Source organism: Penaeus monodon, chromosome 14 (genome assembly GCF_015228065.2).
Source record: "Penaeus monodon isolate SGIC_2016 chromosome 14, NSTDA_Pmon_1, whole genome shotgun sequence".
In the NCBI taxonomy this organism is placed as follows: Eukaryota; Metazoa; Arthropoda; class Malacostraca; order Decapoda; family Penaeidae; genus Penaeus; species Penaeus monodon.
This window is the reverse complement of record NC_051399.1, coordinates 32548291-32567100: the sequence shown is the minus strand read 5'-3', so window position 1 is coordinate 32567100 and position 18810 is coordinate 32548291. Positions and strand designations below refer to the sequence as shown.

At 39.6% G+C, this 18810-nt stretch overlaps 1 protein-coding gene across 1 annotated transcript in view; it reads right to left on the bottom strand.

Moving 5' to 3' along the window:
* Positions 1 to 3467: 3467 nt before the first annotated feature.
* Positions 3468 to 18810, bottom strand: part of LOC119581058 (sodium- and chloride-dependent GABA transporter 2-like) — a 20781-nt gene continuing 5438 nt past the window's right edge. The window contains exons 2-12 of the mRNA XM_037929357.1: positions 12239 to 12370; positions 11959 to 12088; positions 11571 to 11672; positions 11001 to 11149; positions 10626 to 10744; positions 8944 to 9172; positions 8587 to 8708; positions 8233 to 8361; positions 7885 to 8088; positions 7599 to 7769; positions 3468 to 7445 (exon numbers count right to left, since the gene is read on the bottom strand). Of these exons, the coding sequence (XP_037785285.1) occupies positions 7320 to 7445; positions 7599 to 7769; positions 7885 to 8088; positions 8233 to 8361; positions 8587 to 8708; positions 8944 to 9172; positions 10626 to 10744; positions 11001 to 11149; positions 11571 to 11672; positions 11959 to 12088; positions 12239 to 12370 (1613 nt within the window). The 3' untranslated portion in view covers positions 3468 to 7319. The remainder of the gene's footprint in view (positions 7446 to 7598; positions 7770 to 7884; positions 8089 to 8232; positions 8362 to 8586; positions 8709 to 8943; positions 9173 to 10625; positions 10745 to 11000; positions 11150 to 11570; positions 11673 to 11958; positions 12089 to 12238; positions 12371 to 18810) is intronic.

Genomic DNA, 18810 nt, shown 5'->3' with positions numbered 1-18810 from the left:
CTCCTTTGGCCTCCGGGGTTTTCACCCCCATGTCCTCGCCGGTACGTCATACATCCTCCGTCTTGGTATCAGCTGTGACCGGGCCGCTCAAACATGAGTCCACCGTAAAAGAAAGAATGTTCCAGACATACATGATTGCAGGTCTTACAATAGTTCTATGAATCCCGCTTTCACTTTTGCACAAACTCTTCGGTCACAAAGAACCCCTGTAATCTTTTTCCAGCTGTTCCAGCCTGCCTGTATTCTCTTCGACACTTCTGCTCTGATCCACCATCTTCTTGTACTGTTAAACCTAAGTATTTAAATTCCACTGCCGTTGTACCCTTTCACCTCCTAAGCTGATGCTTCAATCTCTGCGTCCCATGCCGTATGAGGTACTCCGTCTTCGTTTGCTACTTTCATACGCGCCTTCTAGGCTCGGTCCATTGCTCATTCTTTCTATGTTCTCTCATGGTGCATATGACCACTCATCAGCATACATTATACCTGGTGATGGCCTTCGTCTTCTCTGTATCAATCCATGAACTGCAATAATAATGGCTGAGTGCCGAACCCTGGTACCCTCTTTATTCCAATTTCTCGCCTTTTCCCTGACTGTTCTAATTCTGCTGTCGTATCGTAGATATCTGTTACTAATTTACTAGCTCCGGGACTCCTTTAGTCTTAAGCAATTCCACATTTTCTCTAGAGATCTATGTAGGCTTTTTCTAATAATAAACACACAGTGGAGTCCTGCTGTCATTCCCTTCTTTTCATCAGCAACCGTAGTGCGTAAATGGCATTTTCGAAAATGTATATATATATATATATAATATATATATATATATATATATATATTCATTTTCGAAAAATGCCATTTACGCACTACGGTTGCTGATGGAAAAGTAAGGGAATGACAGCAGGAGCTCCACTGTGTGTTTATTGACTTAGAAAAAGCCTACGATAGAGTCTCTAGAGAAGAAGTGTGGAATTGCTTAAGACTAAAAGGAGTCCCAGAGAGCTACGTAAGATTAGTACAGGATAAGTACCGTAATACGACAGCAGAAGTTAGATACCAGTCAGGGAAAAGCGAGAAATTTGAGATAAAAGTAGGGGTACATCAGGGTTCGGCACTCAGTCCATTATTATTTGCAGTTCATGGATTGTACGACAGAGGAAGTACGAAGGCCATCACCATGGGATATAATGTATGCTGATGATGTGGTCATATGCACCAATGACAGAGAGACATGCAAAGAGAAACTAGAGCAATGGACTCGAGCCCTAGAGAGGCACGGTATGAAAGTAAGCAGAACGAAGACGGAGTACCTCAATGCAATGGGACGCAGAGAGTTGGAAGCATCAGCTTAGGAGGTGAAAGGGTACAACGAGCAGTGGAATTTAAATACTTAGGTTTAACAGTACAAGAAGATGGTGGATCAGAAGCAGAAGTGTCGAAGAGAATACAGGCAGGCTGGAACAGCTGGAAAAAGATTACAGGGGTTCTTTGTGACCGAAGAGTTAGTGCAAAAGTGAAGAGCGGGATTCATAGAACTATTGTAAGACCTGCAATCATGTATGGTCTGGAAGCTATTCTTTCTTTTTACGGTGGACTCATGTTTGAGCGGCCCTGGTCACAGCATGATACCAAGACGGAGGATGTATGACTGCTACCGCGAGGACATGAGGGAAGTCGGAGTCCGAGAGCGTGATGCGCAAGACCGACGCAGCTGGAACCAGAAGTGTATGTGTTACATATTAGAGTATGTGTTATATATTAGAAATAGATTAAGATTTACACCCAGTCATCATGATTTCTTTTTACGTTACATATGCTCAAGCAGTTCGGCGACGTGTGATTCTGGCACGAACTTATACTTACGACCTGCAGCGCGTAGCCTGATGTTACAAGTACTAATTCTCAGTAGGTTGTCTAGATTGCTGATTTAGAAATTTACAAACATCGATGCTTAGAACTTATATCGCAGCACGGACTTCAGGCAGTCGAGTATATCATCATGATAACAAGTCGACATTTTGCCGGGATGTCATCTTGTTACTGCACTCAACAGCACAACACTAAATCCTTGATCAATACATGTTGATGTTTTTTTTTTTTCTCTCTCTCTCTCTCTCTTTTCTAAGCTAGGGATTTTATTGATAAGGAGGATAGTCCTCGTTGTATCTAATTGACAGAGTCATAAAGCTATTACATATTTGTAACCTTAGTCCGTCTTTAATATAAGGAGCTTGGAAGTGCACCTTAGTTACACTTGGCACAACTTTTAAGGATGTATATTATTCAAAGTCACAAGTTACCCTCTCTGACATGGGACCTTTCCTAATGGGAGCACAGTATTATCTACCTTGACACGTTTTAATGGCCAAGGTTGTCCAAGGAATATGCGTCAAAACAGGAAGATATATTTTAAGAAAATCAGAATGAAGTAAGAATGGGTTGGTCAGAAATGTAGTGCTGGATTGTGCTGTTTGGAGGTGTTTCTGGTCTGCTGGATGTGTTTACATCCAGCAGAGGTTGAGGAAAAGGACAATATTTTTAATAGCATATGTATTTACTTATCCTTTATATTTATATATATAGACAGATAGACTGGTATTTTTTTTTTTACTAAAGAAGGATAAACAGAAACGGATTTTGGTTGGGGTGGTTTAATGGTCAATAAAAGAGCACCAAACACATTTTACCAGTTCACAAATATTTACGAGTATTCCTGTTGTTTAATACAGTAAACTTTACAATAGTTAAGATTAACTGAATTTTGTAAGTTATCAAGATAGTCCACTTCAGGCTCTTGCAATATCCTTTGCCCGAATATTGAAATGGCGTATAACATGAAGGACGACGCATTCATATTCATTAGTTGTTTAAGCAAATGAAAGCGTCAGTCAAATGTTTGGTTGATATGAATAGAAATTTTTTAAAATCACACTACAAGATACGCAATGAAGGTTTCGATATTACACGCTCCTTATGAAGGCATAATTTTAAACCCTTGATTGCATATCTTAAATCACACAATCATTATCACCGTTTATATTTTTGATACATTTTTCTGCTTAGAAGAGGTACAGATGTAACTGCAATGCTGGTACAAGAAACCGCTAAATAAAGTTTAAACAATGAAACAAAAAGAGGTTTGGGTGGTGATGTGATTCCAGCTGATAAAATCGAACGTGTTATACGTTATTGGTGTTAAAAAAAAAAAAAAGAAAAAAAAAAAATATATATATATATATATATATATATATATATATATATATATATATATATATATATATATATATATATTAATAACGATATGATGTTTAGATCGTTTCATTTTGCGTTATCATGTTCAACATTTCCCATGTGTTTTTTGTTAGATTATGTTAATTAAAATGTTTGATATGCTTATTGTTTGTTTGTTATTAAGTGCAGTAGTAATTCATGAATAAGAATTATGAATGAGTAAATAATACACAACGAGTTCTAATTTCAAACTTTATTTAAACAGCACAGACCATGTTTACGTTTTACAGTAAGAAAATATAGTTTTACAGCTCAAGAACAGACCACTTTCCTGTAACCAACTTTGAATAGTCTTGTGAGACAAACTTTTATATTTATATATATATATTTTTTTTACTATTTTATCTTATTGTTATAATCCAACACGAGAATCAAGAAAGAATTCTATTATTGACTGTAAAAGGTTTCCTCCCTGCTCATTTAATCTCAAACTCCTGTGAGTGTATGCTTGTATGTTGTTTTACTCTCTCAAATTACTACTAAAATGCTAATGTATCATTGTTCCCAATTCCATCTCATGAAACAAGTATGCCATTTGCAGTTGAATATATTTGACAGGTAAGAGGATACAAGAATATATATATTTTCTTTGAAAGTCAATGGAGGTGTTTCATTTTGTTCCGTTTTGTTTTATGGTAATACTGACAAGATACAATAGTGAATCGTTATAAAAAGTGGGATTAGAGTTAAAGTAATACATAGAAAATTTCCAGCGAAAGATGGAAAATTCGAAGTTTCATAAAACGAAAAATAAACTATTGAACATTTGATCTTTGTCCAAGCCAGATCGAACTATCTGCCATGAACTGCATATATGTTTTTTTTTTCATTTACACTGTTTATCCTGCCGGAAAGTGCATGTAATTATGTATTGTATGTGTGTATATATATATACACACACAAGCACATACATATACATAATGCACTGTATGAACCACTCATGTTAAACTCCAACCTTCAAATCCCCAATAGGTAAAACAGAGAGCTATTTTACATGACTGAACTTTTCCGCGAAGATTGTTATTTTGCCCATGAGTAATTCTTATATATATATATATATATATATATATATATATATATATATATATATATATATATATATATAATGCCGGATAAATCTATTGTAAAGTACAAACCGTAAACATCCTGATCAGTGAGATGAGTGGATTTCTACCACAATTTAAAATAAAACTAAATAATGACACTGGCCTCGGTAGGTTGTTTTCCAAATGCTTAATTTCACATTTCATTGCTTTATGGCAAGTTCCACTGGTTACTGGTGCAGCCACTCGATTAACAAAACACAATAAAATAATTTAGATTAAGTTGGGGGTTTTGTTTAACGCAAATTCTGTTTAATTGTAGTTAACTGACTGTTTCTCTTGACTCAAAATTTCCTCAAAGAATGAGCGCTATTACCCCCAACTTACCTATTTCAGCATTGAGCAGCGCCAGTTCATCTGGCAATACGTTTGTTTAGGTATATATATATAATCCAATTATAAATAAAGTAATTGGTTCTAGGCTCTAATACTAAATATAGTTCACAGAACTTATGCCAAGAACAGGCAGATGAGGTTGCTATTTTTAGAGAGACTTGCTGATCACCTCAAACGAAAGACGGGTTTTCGGCCCCTAGATTTGTGATCTCGGCTACAGCAAGTCTTCGCAGTCTCCATGAGCAAATTAACAACGGTGTTTTAACAGTAATACAACAGCTAATTATTCGCTTGCTGACCTCAGTACAATTTTTGAATGCCCTCATATCTTGGCAAGAATTTGGTAAATACTAAAAACAATGGAGAGAGACCAAAGAAAGAGAAAAATAGCAACTATCTCATTCAGACTGAGAGATATATAAAAATTATCCTTAAATCAAGAAGAAAAAAAGGAAAACTAAACTCCATTTTCGCAAAGAAATGGAAGACAATAGCAAATCGATAACATGGTTTCTCCCCGATGAAATGTGTTGTGCATGAGCTGAACAATCAACATGGATATGAAAGAAATACATAAAGTGAATGTACATGGCTCTGAAAATGACGGCATTAAAAAAGAAAAAAAAAAAGAAAACAGAAAACAAAAATATCTACTGGATGTGAATGGCTGAAGCGAGACAATGGAATGCTAAAAAAAACCTTAGCCCTTGTTGAACGCACCCAACTGCCCGTCAGGAGGTTCAAAATGAGCTCGTAGACCCTGTGGTGCTGTGGCTGCGTCGATGAGAAAATGAATGATTCCTTTTACAAGATCAACAAAGATTCTCGAATCCCAAAAACCAAAGGAATCGGGATTTTTTTTATCATTTTTAAATACAAAAGGAGTATAATCAAATTCATTATTTTCCTATAAAGCAAGTCATTAGTAGTTATCTACTTACATATACACGTATAGATTTGTACATGAAAACAAAGGCAGTAAAAACTGGTTTATGCTTATGCCTTCACTTTTTACAGAATAAAATGTGAAAATAAAATAATGATAAAAGTAATGAAAAGAATTTGTCTTCGGTGGCCGAGTTTGTAAGTCGTAAATTTTTTTTTTTGTCTAAGATCTCACTAATGTTAAATCTAGAGAACATAAAATTTCGTGTCCTTTTCAGCTCAATTCTAATTTCGCTACGTCACAAGTTTTAGTGCGTCGAGAAATGAATTCAATGTCCTATTAAAAACTAGAATGTCGACAATTTCTAGGTCACTTTTCTTAAATGCTAAACCGATACTAATATGAGATATTTTCCTTGATGATTTTTCATTGAATAGATCTACAGACACCGCAAGACAGTAAATAATTTCTTCAAACTATAACTAATATTGTGATAAAAATTTCCCTCCTTACATTCTTCCAGCCTGTACTTGAAGCAGGCGTCGAGCATCACAGATTTATCCTATTCACTACTTACACCTATGCCTATACTAATGGTATGTTATTATGTATGCCTGTTATAATGATTCACAATGACATCTACGAAAATAGACAACAAGAGGATGAATCGATGAGTCCTGACGATGAGAATATGCGTAGATAAACAATGATGATTACAACAGATCCATGAAGGCAAAGAAAAAACGACAACGTTAGCCGCTTTTAGCCTACCATGAGTTCTTAACTGTAGGCTTATTCAAGCAGTGGAGACCCTATTCAAAATTTAAAAGGTATGTCATCAATGTAACTGTTACTCGAGTTTTTGAGTTTTTTTTTCGTGTCTTTTATTCTTCCTATCCATCTTCTTTGTTTTCTTTCTTCTAGTATTTCAGCCTCGTTGGTTTGATCTTGAAAGACTATCTTCTAATCTTGGTGCTGAATTTTAAATCAAATATCTATTTGTATTTACTTATTTTTCTAACATTCCGAACTATAATTGAGGCGGCAAGGGTGAAATGCTGCACGCAACAACGGTTTCAAACACTAACTGTGTTTTTTTTCTGTATGAACAAAGCATTCTTGTAGGCAAGACCCAAATATAACTTAATTCTGACACTACGAAACCAACCAAGAAAAAAATAAAGATTGCAGGATTTTTTTTGACAGATATTTTGCATTACCTACAAGATGCGATTTACGCATATATTATATAGATTTCTGCTTGTTCCTCTTCTATTAATGTATTAGACACTATGTCATAACACTGCAGTGAGCAAAAAACGTTCCTCGAATGCCGAAGTCGTTATATAAACATGGGTCTTGGAGTACAGCATACTGTCTCCATTACACAACATCTATTGTATGCGTATAAGTCTAAACAGCAGAATTATCTGCCATGAACTGCCATTCAGAAACGCCTTTAGTCATATGGCTGCTCTTGACTAAAATCAAGAATCAATGGCATTTTCAGTCCACATTCTTTCTTGATGTTAAAAAATCTCTGTACTTGTTGCGAAGTCTCCAATTCATTCCATCAACAAACGTGTCCCGTTGACCGTTCATCCTAACCCCAAAATACAATCTGGATTTACCACAGGATGCTGCCGTCAGACACAGGAATACCAACTTCACCCCTTTCGACTGACTCCTTTGGAATAGGGACGATTTATGCGTTCTCGGTGAGGGGATCCATTGTCATTGTCTTTTTGTACTCGATGTGAGGATTGTCCTCCCAGTCTTCGGCCCTCAGGTGGTGTGCCTTGAGAATCGGGCGGGTTGACGCAATCCATTTCTGCAATGGGTGAAAAGGGTTACTTCCATCTTGCACAAATATGCATTTTTTGAAAGGAAGCGCAATCTAGTTAACAGATCTGAATTCACTTTAGATGTGAAAGAAGAGCGCATTGATATAAGACTGCTAATGTATGATATCTTCCACACTCACCTCCCTGAAGGTTCCTGGGTACTGGAAGAATTTGTAGATGAGGTAACCAGGGATCCAGATGAGAGAACAGAAGCAGAGGATCCAGCCACATCCTTGAGCCCAGGCAGGGTACACATAAGTCTTGTTGTATGTCAGAGGCGTATGGAACACGATGGCAAAGATCACCATGGCCTTAAAAGAGAAATATGAGATTATTTAGAGCATTTCTAAGTCACTGCCAGAAAATAAAAATGTTCAATACAGACTGAAAAGTAAAAAGAACTTATAAAAACAAATATTAACTTACAAGAGTGAGAATTGGAGTGAGGAATTTCCAGCAGATCATAAGAAGGGGATTAACGGTATAGCCAAGCATCATTGCCATGTTGTCGTAGAATCTCTTGGCACCATAAACCCAAGCGATGACCATGCTCTCACAAAAACAGATGGTCAGGAGAATGATACCACTGGCTGAGAAGGTGTCGAAGATTTGGAACACATACATGCCGCCCTGATAGAAAAAAAAAGAATAACTGCATAAGTACAAAATATACCAGTGGTTAAGTCGAATTCATAATAATCTGTAGTAAAATTTCACATCACATTAACAAGTCATCATGGATCCTACTGAAGAAATAATAAACAAGATTCTTACCTGCATAACCATAGTGCAGCCAAGAAGGAAATCAAAGCTGCACACACCGAACACAAGAGCTTCACGTCGGCGGCCAACACGAAGGTAGTCGGGGAACAAGTCAACAATGGCAGTCACAACAGATTCGACCTGCGGGTAGGAGGCAATTTTGCTTATTTTCATTCATACTTATGTGTTTGCCTCTTACTTGCAGATAACCTTGTGCAGCTGTTGTGTAAGTTTCGCTCAGCATCCTATCTTGGTTTTGGTTATTGAGCAGACTTCCTAAAATCTTTTGGATTAAGTTCATTTGATCCTTTATAAATATGCAGGTTCATTTGAACATACTTGAAGTGTGGAAATAAAGACACCCACCTGCACAAACTGCGAGTCCAATCCGACCATGAGAATCATGCAGAAGAAGAGGGCAGACCAGAGGGGAGCCAAAGGCATGGAGGCCATTGCTTTAGGGTAAGCAATGAAGGCCAATCCAGGTCCTGGAATGGGATTTTAATTTTTAGCTTTGCCTACATATATTTTAGTATTTATTTTTTTTTTCATTGTTTGTTTTTGTCTATGTCAATGCAATAGCCATTTCTCTTTGTCTCTATTGATGCAATAGTCTTTCGTCTTTGCAAAGATTGTTAAAAAAATAGATTCATAACATTTTTACTATAGAAACTATAAATGGTAACTGACCAATATGTTAACAACCATGAGAGTATTACTGACCTGCCTCGGCTACTTCTTCCATGGGGAGCTCGAGCTGGTAACTCATAAAGCCAAGAACGCTGAAGATGCCAAATCCAGCAAAGAGCGAAGTCATAGAGTTACACAGACAGAGGAAGGTGCACTGCTTGATGAAGTTGTTGTTGAACTTGTTGTAGGACCCCAGAGCGATCATGCCACCAAGAGCCACCGCGTACGAGTAGAAGACCTGGGTACCCGCGTCGTTCCACACCTGTGAGAGGAAGAGGAGACTGATGACCGACCTGTAACCTGGCTTAGCGACCTGTGGAGCACATCATCCACATGCCATATGACCAGTGTTTCAAGTATGACATATTTCAATGTCCCATTTTGAGTTTCTATACAAAAGACCAAGATGGTAAACAATGTAGGGCTTCATACTTGGCCGGGGTTGGTCTATCATTAGAGCAGTCACGGTGATGTAGAGGAACTCCACATTTTTTTTTTTTTTTTTTTTTTTTGACAACTAGTCCTCAACTGTTACCATCTTTGACTGTGTCCAGTTTTCTTCATAATAAAACTGAGGGCACTTATAAAAATATAATAAAAAAACAAAAACAAATAATGGTCAACAAAAAATAAAATAAAATAAAACTTCTTTTCATCAAAAATTCTCAAAAAGTGTTCCACTGCAGACGTTTAACTGCGAGGGACTTTACTTTTGTGGCCCACATTGATGTGAGAGGGAGGAAGATGCTAAAGCTTGTAGAACAAATAGAAGTACAGACTTTATTCTATATGTTAAACAATATTAGTCGAGACAGACAACTTACTGAAGCAAATACTCTTCCTGAGGAAGAATTATTGACTGCATTTAAGTTAACCTGATTGTAAGACTATATATTCATTATTAGTACTTACAACAGTATGTCTAGCAACGTGTCTGTGCTTCATTTTGGACTGACAAGCTTCAAGCATCTCCCTGCTTTATCTCTCGAGAGCAGGTCACGCTGCTGTTCTGATTTCTACGTCACCAGAGTCATTTCTCTTGTGGAAGTAAACAGTTTTCATCCATTTTTAGAGACACGTCAGGTCGCAGATAAGGACTAGGTGCCAAAGTCTCTCATTAGTTCCAAGAGAGACATGTGCTCGTGAACTGCTCTACAATATAGCAGACTTGTGCCCGGAAATGTCAGTGCATAGCCAGGAATATGAACTTCAAGCTCAGGAACCGCTCTTTTTCCAGTCAGCAGCACGACAGTATAATAAATATGTGTATATATAAACATATATACTGACAGATCTGAGACACAAATATCGTCATGCCGGACAACTTTCTTCTCATTCTCCCCCCGTCGACCAGGGCTAATAGGAAGACCTGAATCAACAAGCAATCTTAAAAGACACAGCCACTTTCCCCCATCATAGTTCGTGGCAATATCAGAAGGACTGGGTCTGGTCTGTAGCTGAGCGTTTTGCAACGATGTCCCAGCCAATAATCTAAAATACTATACACAAACATCACATACAATAAATTTGAGAATATAAATGAGTAACGAAACATCTGACAGAAAGAGGTGTTGGGGAGGAGACTGGTAATCGATCCATTAACCATAAGTTTTACCTGTTTTTCTTGTTTACCGTTGGTGTAACACTGCAGACGAGACCGCCCCACTGCCGCGACCGAATGCCCTGCCTTTGGTCCTGAAAACACTGATTATTACCTGATATTCGAGGACTTTCTCCCATTTAGGCTCGAGGTAGAATCGGATACCCTCAGAAGCACCTGGCAGCGTTGCTCCGCGAACTAGAAGTGCCGTTAGCATCACATACGGGAAAGTGGCTGTAAAGAGGTCTTGTTAGTCCTGCATCATCATCATATCAAATCACCTCTGGAACAGAATGCTCGTTAATACAGAACGTCCCAGCTCGCTCTTTGTCCCGAGGGGGGGGTAGTCATGTCTGTTTCCGTTAAATGGCAGCTATTTCAAATATGCCAAGTATAGCAATCAGGGAGGAGAGAGAAAAAAATTGGCTGTGACGGATGTGATTATGTTATTTATTCGGGTTACCACCGGAGCATTCGATTTGTAACCTACCTGTGAAATACATGATCTTGCCCGTAACTTTCACTCCCTTCCAGATGGCGAAATAGGTGAGGACCCAGGCGAAGAGGAGCGTTCCGAAGAGAGGCCAGACCATGCTGCCCATTTCGTCCACGCCGTCGGTGATCTGGAGGACGCGGCGGCTGCAACAGGCAAATACGGTCAGTTTTTTTTTCTCTGTTGCATTCTCTGTATTAGTTTGTGGTTTTACTTGTCGATATCTATATATATAAGTTATTTTTAAATGTTTTTTTCCTTGATAGTCTGAGAAAGAGACAGACATGACAGAGAGAGAGAGAGAGAGAGAGAGAGAGAGAGAGAGAGAGAGAGAGAGAGAGAGAGAGAGAGAGAGAGAGAGAGAGAGAGAGAGAGAGATCCCAAATATTCTAAACTACAAATTAAAAACACATATTAGATCGATAACAAACAAACTAAACACAAAACAAATGCTTAAAAATAACATTTCTACCGCGTAATATTCCAAGTTCTTGAAATAATTAATAATTTCCCAGAACATATAATCATTAATGAGCCACCCAACTCAAGCCGCAACGAGACACTTACTCCCAAAACTCGACTACTGAATCCCTTGGCGTCTTGTTCAGGGCCTTGATCTCTTCGATGACGGTGTGGTTACCAGCAGACACGCAACAGTCAGTGTTCCACCTGGTTAGAGAAAGGAGTCGCTTTATAATATGACTTTTATTTTTAAAAGTGTGCAAGGACCAGAATCAAAACTGAAAAAAGTTACAGGTGGGAAGACTCCGCATGCAATGCGTCTACATACAAGCAAAATTATAAGCGGTAGAGCTTAGGACTGGAAAGACAGTTTCGTTGATTTACTTTCGATCACTTTCTCTTAGTAATGTATCTCGCGGTGAATTGTAATAAAGGATAATAAATGTAGGAGACAATATAAACAGATAAAGATGACCAAGGAACGTTTTCTCACCAGTTTCCACAAGAGGCCCACGGTAGTTCAGCTTGGAAGGAGTAGATGAAGTAATAGAACGCCCAGGATATAATCACGATATAATAAACGTTGAGCCAGTTACATACCACGATTGCAGCGTAACCGATACCTGTAACAAAAAAAAAAAAGCAAATCAATAAATACATTCACAAGTAAACAAGATGAAAGATGAAAAAGGAAGAATCGGAAGAATAGAACAGTCGTGAAATTATACATAGGGAGATTATTCATTTACCAGGAAAAGCCAGTTCACACGTACCTTGGAAAAGCGGCGACATCTTCCATACCGATATTCCTCCTTCACTCATGAACTGCCCAATGCCCACCTCCAGGAAAAACATGGGCATTCCGCCAATAAGCGCACAAACCATATAAGGAATGAGGAAGGCACCTGCACGAGGAAGAAAACATGTTAGTATATGTATTTAAAGTGACAATATTTTTGTAAAAATGAAAATTAATAATAATAATAATAATAATAATAGTAATAATAATAATAATAATAATAATGAGAAGAAGAAAAAGAAGAAGAAGAAGAACGAACGAACAATAAACTAATTTCAAATAAAAATCTCCTTGATATCATCCACGATTGACTTTTTCTCTCGTGGTTTTCCTCAGTGACAATCTATAGTCTCGACAACTTATTTAAGAGGATAAACGAGAAGTAGGTCTCCATAAGAAAATATAGGTCACGGTCAGGTCTGATGAGCCTACGTTCCTCTTGGCACGGTGACTGGCCATCTTTCCTGCCAGCTGATGAGTACACACCATCTGTGAACCGGTTTGATTGTCAACTGCTAAAACTGTAAATGGTCATTCTTTACAAGTCGTTAAGCATACAGCAGTAAAATTCACTCTGATAGACGATAGGTTATTGGTATCGTGTTTCTTTGCTTATGTGTGTATATCAGTTCAGCAATAATTTGCAAGACAGATATGCACTGGTTTTGCATGTTCACGGTCACGGAAAGGCGGCGCAACTGAGCAACAGTTTGGCAGTGCAACAATCTCTTTAGTGTCCCATTACTTTTGTAGAATGAATCGCTATGCCACTTTTTCTTTCGTCTGGGCTGTTGCGTGCCGTTGATGGGCAGCCATACTTCTAGCTAGCATGTGGGCCAAGGGTAATACGGGTTCGATAATCGATTAGACAGCGTGCTCCCCATTCGTTAACTTCAAGAGTGCGAGAAAGGGGAAACGGGAGAAGAGCGTTATTGTTTTTTTTGACAGATTTCGTAACTGATTTGCATCAAAGATTATCAAAGAGATGAATATATAAAAGAAGAAAAGGGAATATTATAATGAAAAATAGGCGGGGACAAGGTCTCAACGAATTTTTAAATATCTACAGAAGGGACACCCATAAGACGAGAAAGACACAAATAGAAAATTAATTACGAGGCCATTGGACCGGAAAGCAGACAGAAAGCATGAATGATACAGGCTTAACAGCCACCGACCTCGCTAACCTACGAGGAGGTAACCATGACCAGGCAAGACCAACGGCTGGAGGGGGGTATTGATTAGTCTTGGCGCCCCATACACGAGCAGGATGGCGTCGTCACCCATTGCAGTTGCACCATTTGACCCTCACCTTCCCTTTTTCCCCCATTCTCCTCTCCCCTGCCTCCCTTTCTCCACACCCTCCCTTTTTGCAACAACTTAGAGCTTTAACATCATACAAACGAAGGCTTGAAGATAACAACTTGAACCAAATTGAGCTTTTGAGTTAATGGTAAATGGGTTCTTAAATAAACGAGGAAGGGTGTGAGTAGCAAGAGAGGGGAAAGGGTGGGGGGGACTAAGATAAAAAGAAGCCCCTCACTGATGACGTGGACGAGCTAAAAGTAGATGGGCGGCTTGCATCTGGAGGGCGTGAGCGTGAGCGCCTGCGTGCTTGTGAATGTGTGTGTGATGTAAAATGTGTGTGTGAGTGTGTATGTGTGTATGTGTGCGTGTGTGTGTGTGTGTGTGTGTGTGTGTGTGTGTGTGTGTGTGTGTGTGTGTGTGTGTGTGTGTGTGTGTGTGTGCGCGCTTGCGTGTGTGTGTGCGCGCTTGCATGCGTGCGTGAGAGTGTATGTGATTACATACAGTCTGCACGTATGCGTGTTTATGCCAACCAGTGGGTTTTAAACCTAGTGTGTGGCAAGACCATTTATCGATTTTCCATTTGTTTGTCTCATTGTTACTGCCTGGCTGCCAGGGGAGTAAGAAGACTGGTGGGAAACAGAAGTTAATAAAAAGAGAGAGAGAGAGAGAGAGAGAGAGAGAGAGAGAGAGAGAGAGAGAGAGAGAGAGAGAGAGAGAGAGACCTCGTTCGTAATTCGGAAGCATTTATATGTTTTCTTTTGAGTCACAAACATTCCATTCGCTTCTCCTCTCTTTCTCATTCGTTTCCGTTTCGAGATTATTCCATCTCTCCATCTTCGCTTTGGATTTTCTTTTTCTCTTTTTCTTTCCCTGTGTATATCTATCTCATTTTTTTCTATTTAGCTCTAATTCTCTATATCATTCTCTATTCTTCCGTTTTCTCTTTACCAATCCCTACTCCCCTCGTCTCTCATTAATCTCTTCTCTCCTTTTCTCCTCTCACTATCACCCATTTTTCTTCTCCCCTTTTCTCTCCTTATCATCCTTTTTTCCTCTCTCCTCTTTTGCCTTCCTCCTCGTTCCCACTCTCGCTAGTCCTATCCATTGTTAGCTAATCGGATCCAACACACACAAGAACATTCCTACAGGATTAGGCCGCTATGTGTCGACAGGAGACAGGTAGGTACAGGAAGGGATAGTTACTGGGCAACTCCAGTGTGGTAGGAATGAGAGGCGAGGAGAGAGAGAAAGGAAGAATGGGTATGAGAGAGGAGAGAGAGAGAGGGAGGAAGAGATGGAGAGAGGGAGGGAGGGAGGGGGAGAGAGGGAGGCAGGGAGGGAGGAGAGAGAGAGAGAGAGAGAGAGAGAGAGAGAGAGAGAGAGAGAGAGAGAGAGAGAGAGAGAGAGAGAGAGAGAGAGAGAGAGACAAAAGAAACACACAACACACACACACACACACACACACACACACACACACACACACACACACACACACACACACACACACACACACACACACACACACACACACACACACACACGTTACCCTATATATACGTATATCTCCATCTGCCCCCCCCCCCACCGAGCCACGAAGACCCGGCGCAGATGGCTGATGATGAGGAGAGCTTCGCAGATGATTGAGTCCTTCCTCCAGCCCCTATGCCAGTCCATCAGCGTCCATGACATGACGTGATCGCAGCGTCAAGGCGGAGTGAGGCGGTTCCCTAGCGACAATGTTAATTCGCCTCGTCAGCTTTTTCGCGTTTGAGAGGATGTGGCATCAGCTAGATATGAGGATCGGGCATACACCGTCGCTGTTAAGAAAGAGTGAGGGGGAAAAAAATCGTGTTCGGTATAGGGGTTATCACCGAGCTGGTTTATATAGAATCTAATATGCAAATTCGCAAACGGGTTTTGCACGCCGGCTGAAAGTGAGGGCGGGCCTGGAGAAGAGGGCGTGAGAGGGGAAGAGGGCGGGAGAGGGGAAGAGGAAAACCCCGCTCGACTCCCAGAGGTGGCGGGGAGGTGAGGGGGCGGGGAGGAGGGAAGGTCGCCGCTAACATTACGCGGAAATGTCGGAGGGGAAGAGCGGGGCGAAGGGGGGGAGGTGGAGGGGGTGAAAGGGGTTAAAGAGAGAGAGAAATTCATAAAAGTCTCGTTGCAAATTGTCTTTCTTGCATCCCGAGCCTGCAGTTCTACCTGGTTTGGGAAATTTCTCCCTGCCAGCCGCTCTGTCTTTCAGGGAGCCAAGCATGGCATGGTTAGCGCCACGTGGTACAGTCATCAGCCGGCACCTCAAACTCGTGTGTATCGACTTAGGAGAAAAAAAAATGTGTCCCTCTATCTCATTCTCTATCTCTATCTCCTTAATCACTCATATCTGGTAATGTTGTCATCATTGTCCTTGGTATCAATAATAAAAAGTCGGTAAGAAGCAGTCTGGTGGCATGAATGTACAACTTGGTTAATAAATCATCGAAGTGGCACCTCCGCAGCATGCTGAGCCAGGAATCGCGCGCGCACTGTCGGCTTCTCGGTGCCTATCTCAATATCCAGCTTCTTACTGCTGCAATATCGTGGGGCGAAAAATCTAAGTTATTAGATACTTATAATTGTCCCTGGTTCTGAGTCATAAAGCAAACATTTAGATTAATGTCACGTCCTGATGCCAGAAAATAAGTAAGGAGTGCCTGTGACAGAGTGAATCAGACAGACTCTCTGTCTGCGCTCACACGTCACGGAAACTTCCCACATTCGGACCAATCAGCGGCGAGGAAACACAGGCCGACCAATCAGAGTCGAGATATTGTGGCCTCCGGTTTATCGGAACATTTGCTTTAATATCACAACGTTTATCACAGGTATGTCATGATTAGCATATGACTGATAAAAAATAGCGGTCATAGGGATGAAATATGGTTACAGGTCTTGTTATAAATCATATAAATAACAAGGCGTTCTCTAAGCCTTGAACGATCGAATGCACGATATTTTCCCCTCTTTCGTTCAAATGAAGAATCTACTTGGTGCATGGTTTGCGACCGGGAGAGAAGCTTATGTCGATAAACTGCCGTAGAAGGAGAGACTAAGGAGTTGAGTAAACCAGCTACTTGATTAAAAGCGATGCCGCAGGTCATGCAATGTGGGGAAAATTACTTTATATTGATTATAAAGAAAAGAAACTCGGGTTTTCTTTTCCATCAATAAATACGTTTTCAGTAAAACTCCACATTCCGAGAAGTTAAATAAGACCTCTCGTATTTGTGACATTATTGAATAAAAGAGTGCAATCGAAATGAAGAACAAGAAAGAAAAATAAGAAGGGTTATATATATATATATATATATATATATATATATATATACCATATATATATATTATCTAAAATATCTATCATATATTATAATAGATATACACCATATATCTTCTAGCTCTACAAGCACTGTGGCGTCTACAAGTGTGAAAAGGAAGAAAACTGATTTCAGATTTCAGTACGGTGAATAAATATATATATATATATAATAGTCAATATATATATATATATTATATATATATATATAATATATATATATATATAATATATATATATAATTATAATATTATATGAATTCAAGAATTCCGGGAAAAAATCAATTAGAGATGGAGAACTTGTGTCGAACATACCCCCCCCCAAAAAAAAAAAAAAGTGTAATAATAATAAAATATGAGAAAAAATAAATAATGAAAATCTAAATGCACCAAAGAATCGGCCTTGTAAGGGGCCAGCACGTACGACCCTGATCTTGAGTTCCCTCCGTGCGTACGTGTGGGTGGGGTCTGAGGGAACTGCTCTCTGATTGGTGGAGAAGCCGTGCCCTGATTGGTGAAGAAGGGAGGCAGGGCACGGGCGGCGGGGGTTGAGCCTGACCCATTGGCTGAGAATGGGGTAGGGCAAGGGTGGGGAGAGAGAGAGAGAGAGAGAGAGAGAGAGAGAGAGAGAGAGAGAGAGAGAGAGAGAGAGAGAGAGAGAGAGAGAGAGAGAGAGAGAGAGAGAGAGAGAGAGAGAGAGAGAGAGAGAGAGAGTTATTCCAAGAACACTAGCGGGGGTGTGGGAGGGGGGGGTTAAGGAAGTTTTTTTTTGTCTTTTTTTTCTACCAAACTATCCTAGGCCTAAAACACAGATCCGGTATATGAAAGATACAAATCCGGTTTCTTACGTCCGTGCAGATTTTTTTTTCTTTTCTTTTTTTTTGTTAGCGTAAGGTCAACTTGGAAGTGGAGGAAAAGAGAGTTATTTAATTTCAATGTGTGTGTGTGTGTGTGTGTGTGTGTGTGTGTGTGTGTGTGTGTGTGTGTGTGTGTGTGTGTGTGTGTGTGTGTGTGTGTGTGTGTGTGTGTTTCTGAGTGTGTATGTGTGTGTGAATGAATGTGTGTGTTCGTGTGTGTGTCTGTGTGTATCTCCGTACGTACATGTATAAAAAAAATATGGTATGTAGAATTACACAGACCTCTAGATCTTTCCTTTCAACGGACTGACGTAATGCCTTATCTCGTCTCTTTCCCAAGATCGAGTTGAATTGACCAAAGGATAAGATGTGATAAGATCGATAAAACTAGTAAGGGATTATAAAGAAGGAATTGTCATTCGGAAGAAGAAAAAGAAACATGAAATTGTTCTCCTGCTTTACAGAAACCCCCTCAAAAAGAAAAAGAAGAAAAATAATTATAAGATAATAATAATAATAAATAATAATAAATAATAATAAATAATAATAATAAATAATTAATAATAATAATAATAATAATAATTAATAATAATACTAACAATAAATAAATAAATGAATAAACAAATAAATAGGTACACGATAATTAAGACATAAGAAGAAGAAAGGGACGAAAAAGAAACCATGCCAAAATACTACTTGAAAAATACGGTACATGGAGTAGCGCGAGCCACGCCAAGCCACGGGCAAGACCCTGACAGGGTTATTGGACGTCCTTGAGGCCGCCACAGGATGCCCGACTATCCATCACTGCCCCGCCCCCCCCCTCCTTCTCATTCTTCTCCTCCTCCTCTTTCTCCTCCTTCTCCTTCTCCTTCTCCTTCTCTTTCTCCTTCTCCTTCTCCTTCTCTTTCTCTTTCTCCTTTTTCTTCTCCTTCTCATCCTCATCTTCATCCTCATCCTTATCCTCATCCTCGTCTTCTACCTCCTCCTCCTCCTCCTCCTCCTCCTCCTCCTCCTCCTCCTCCTCCTC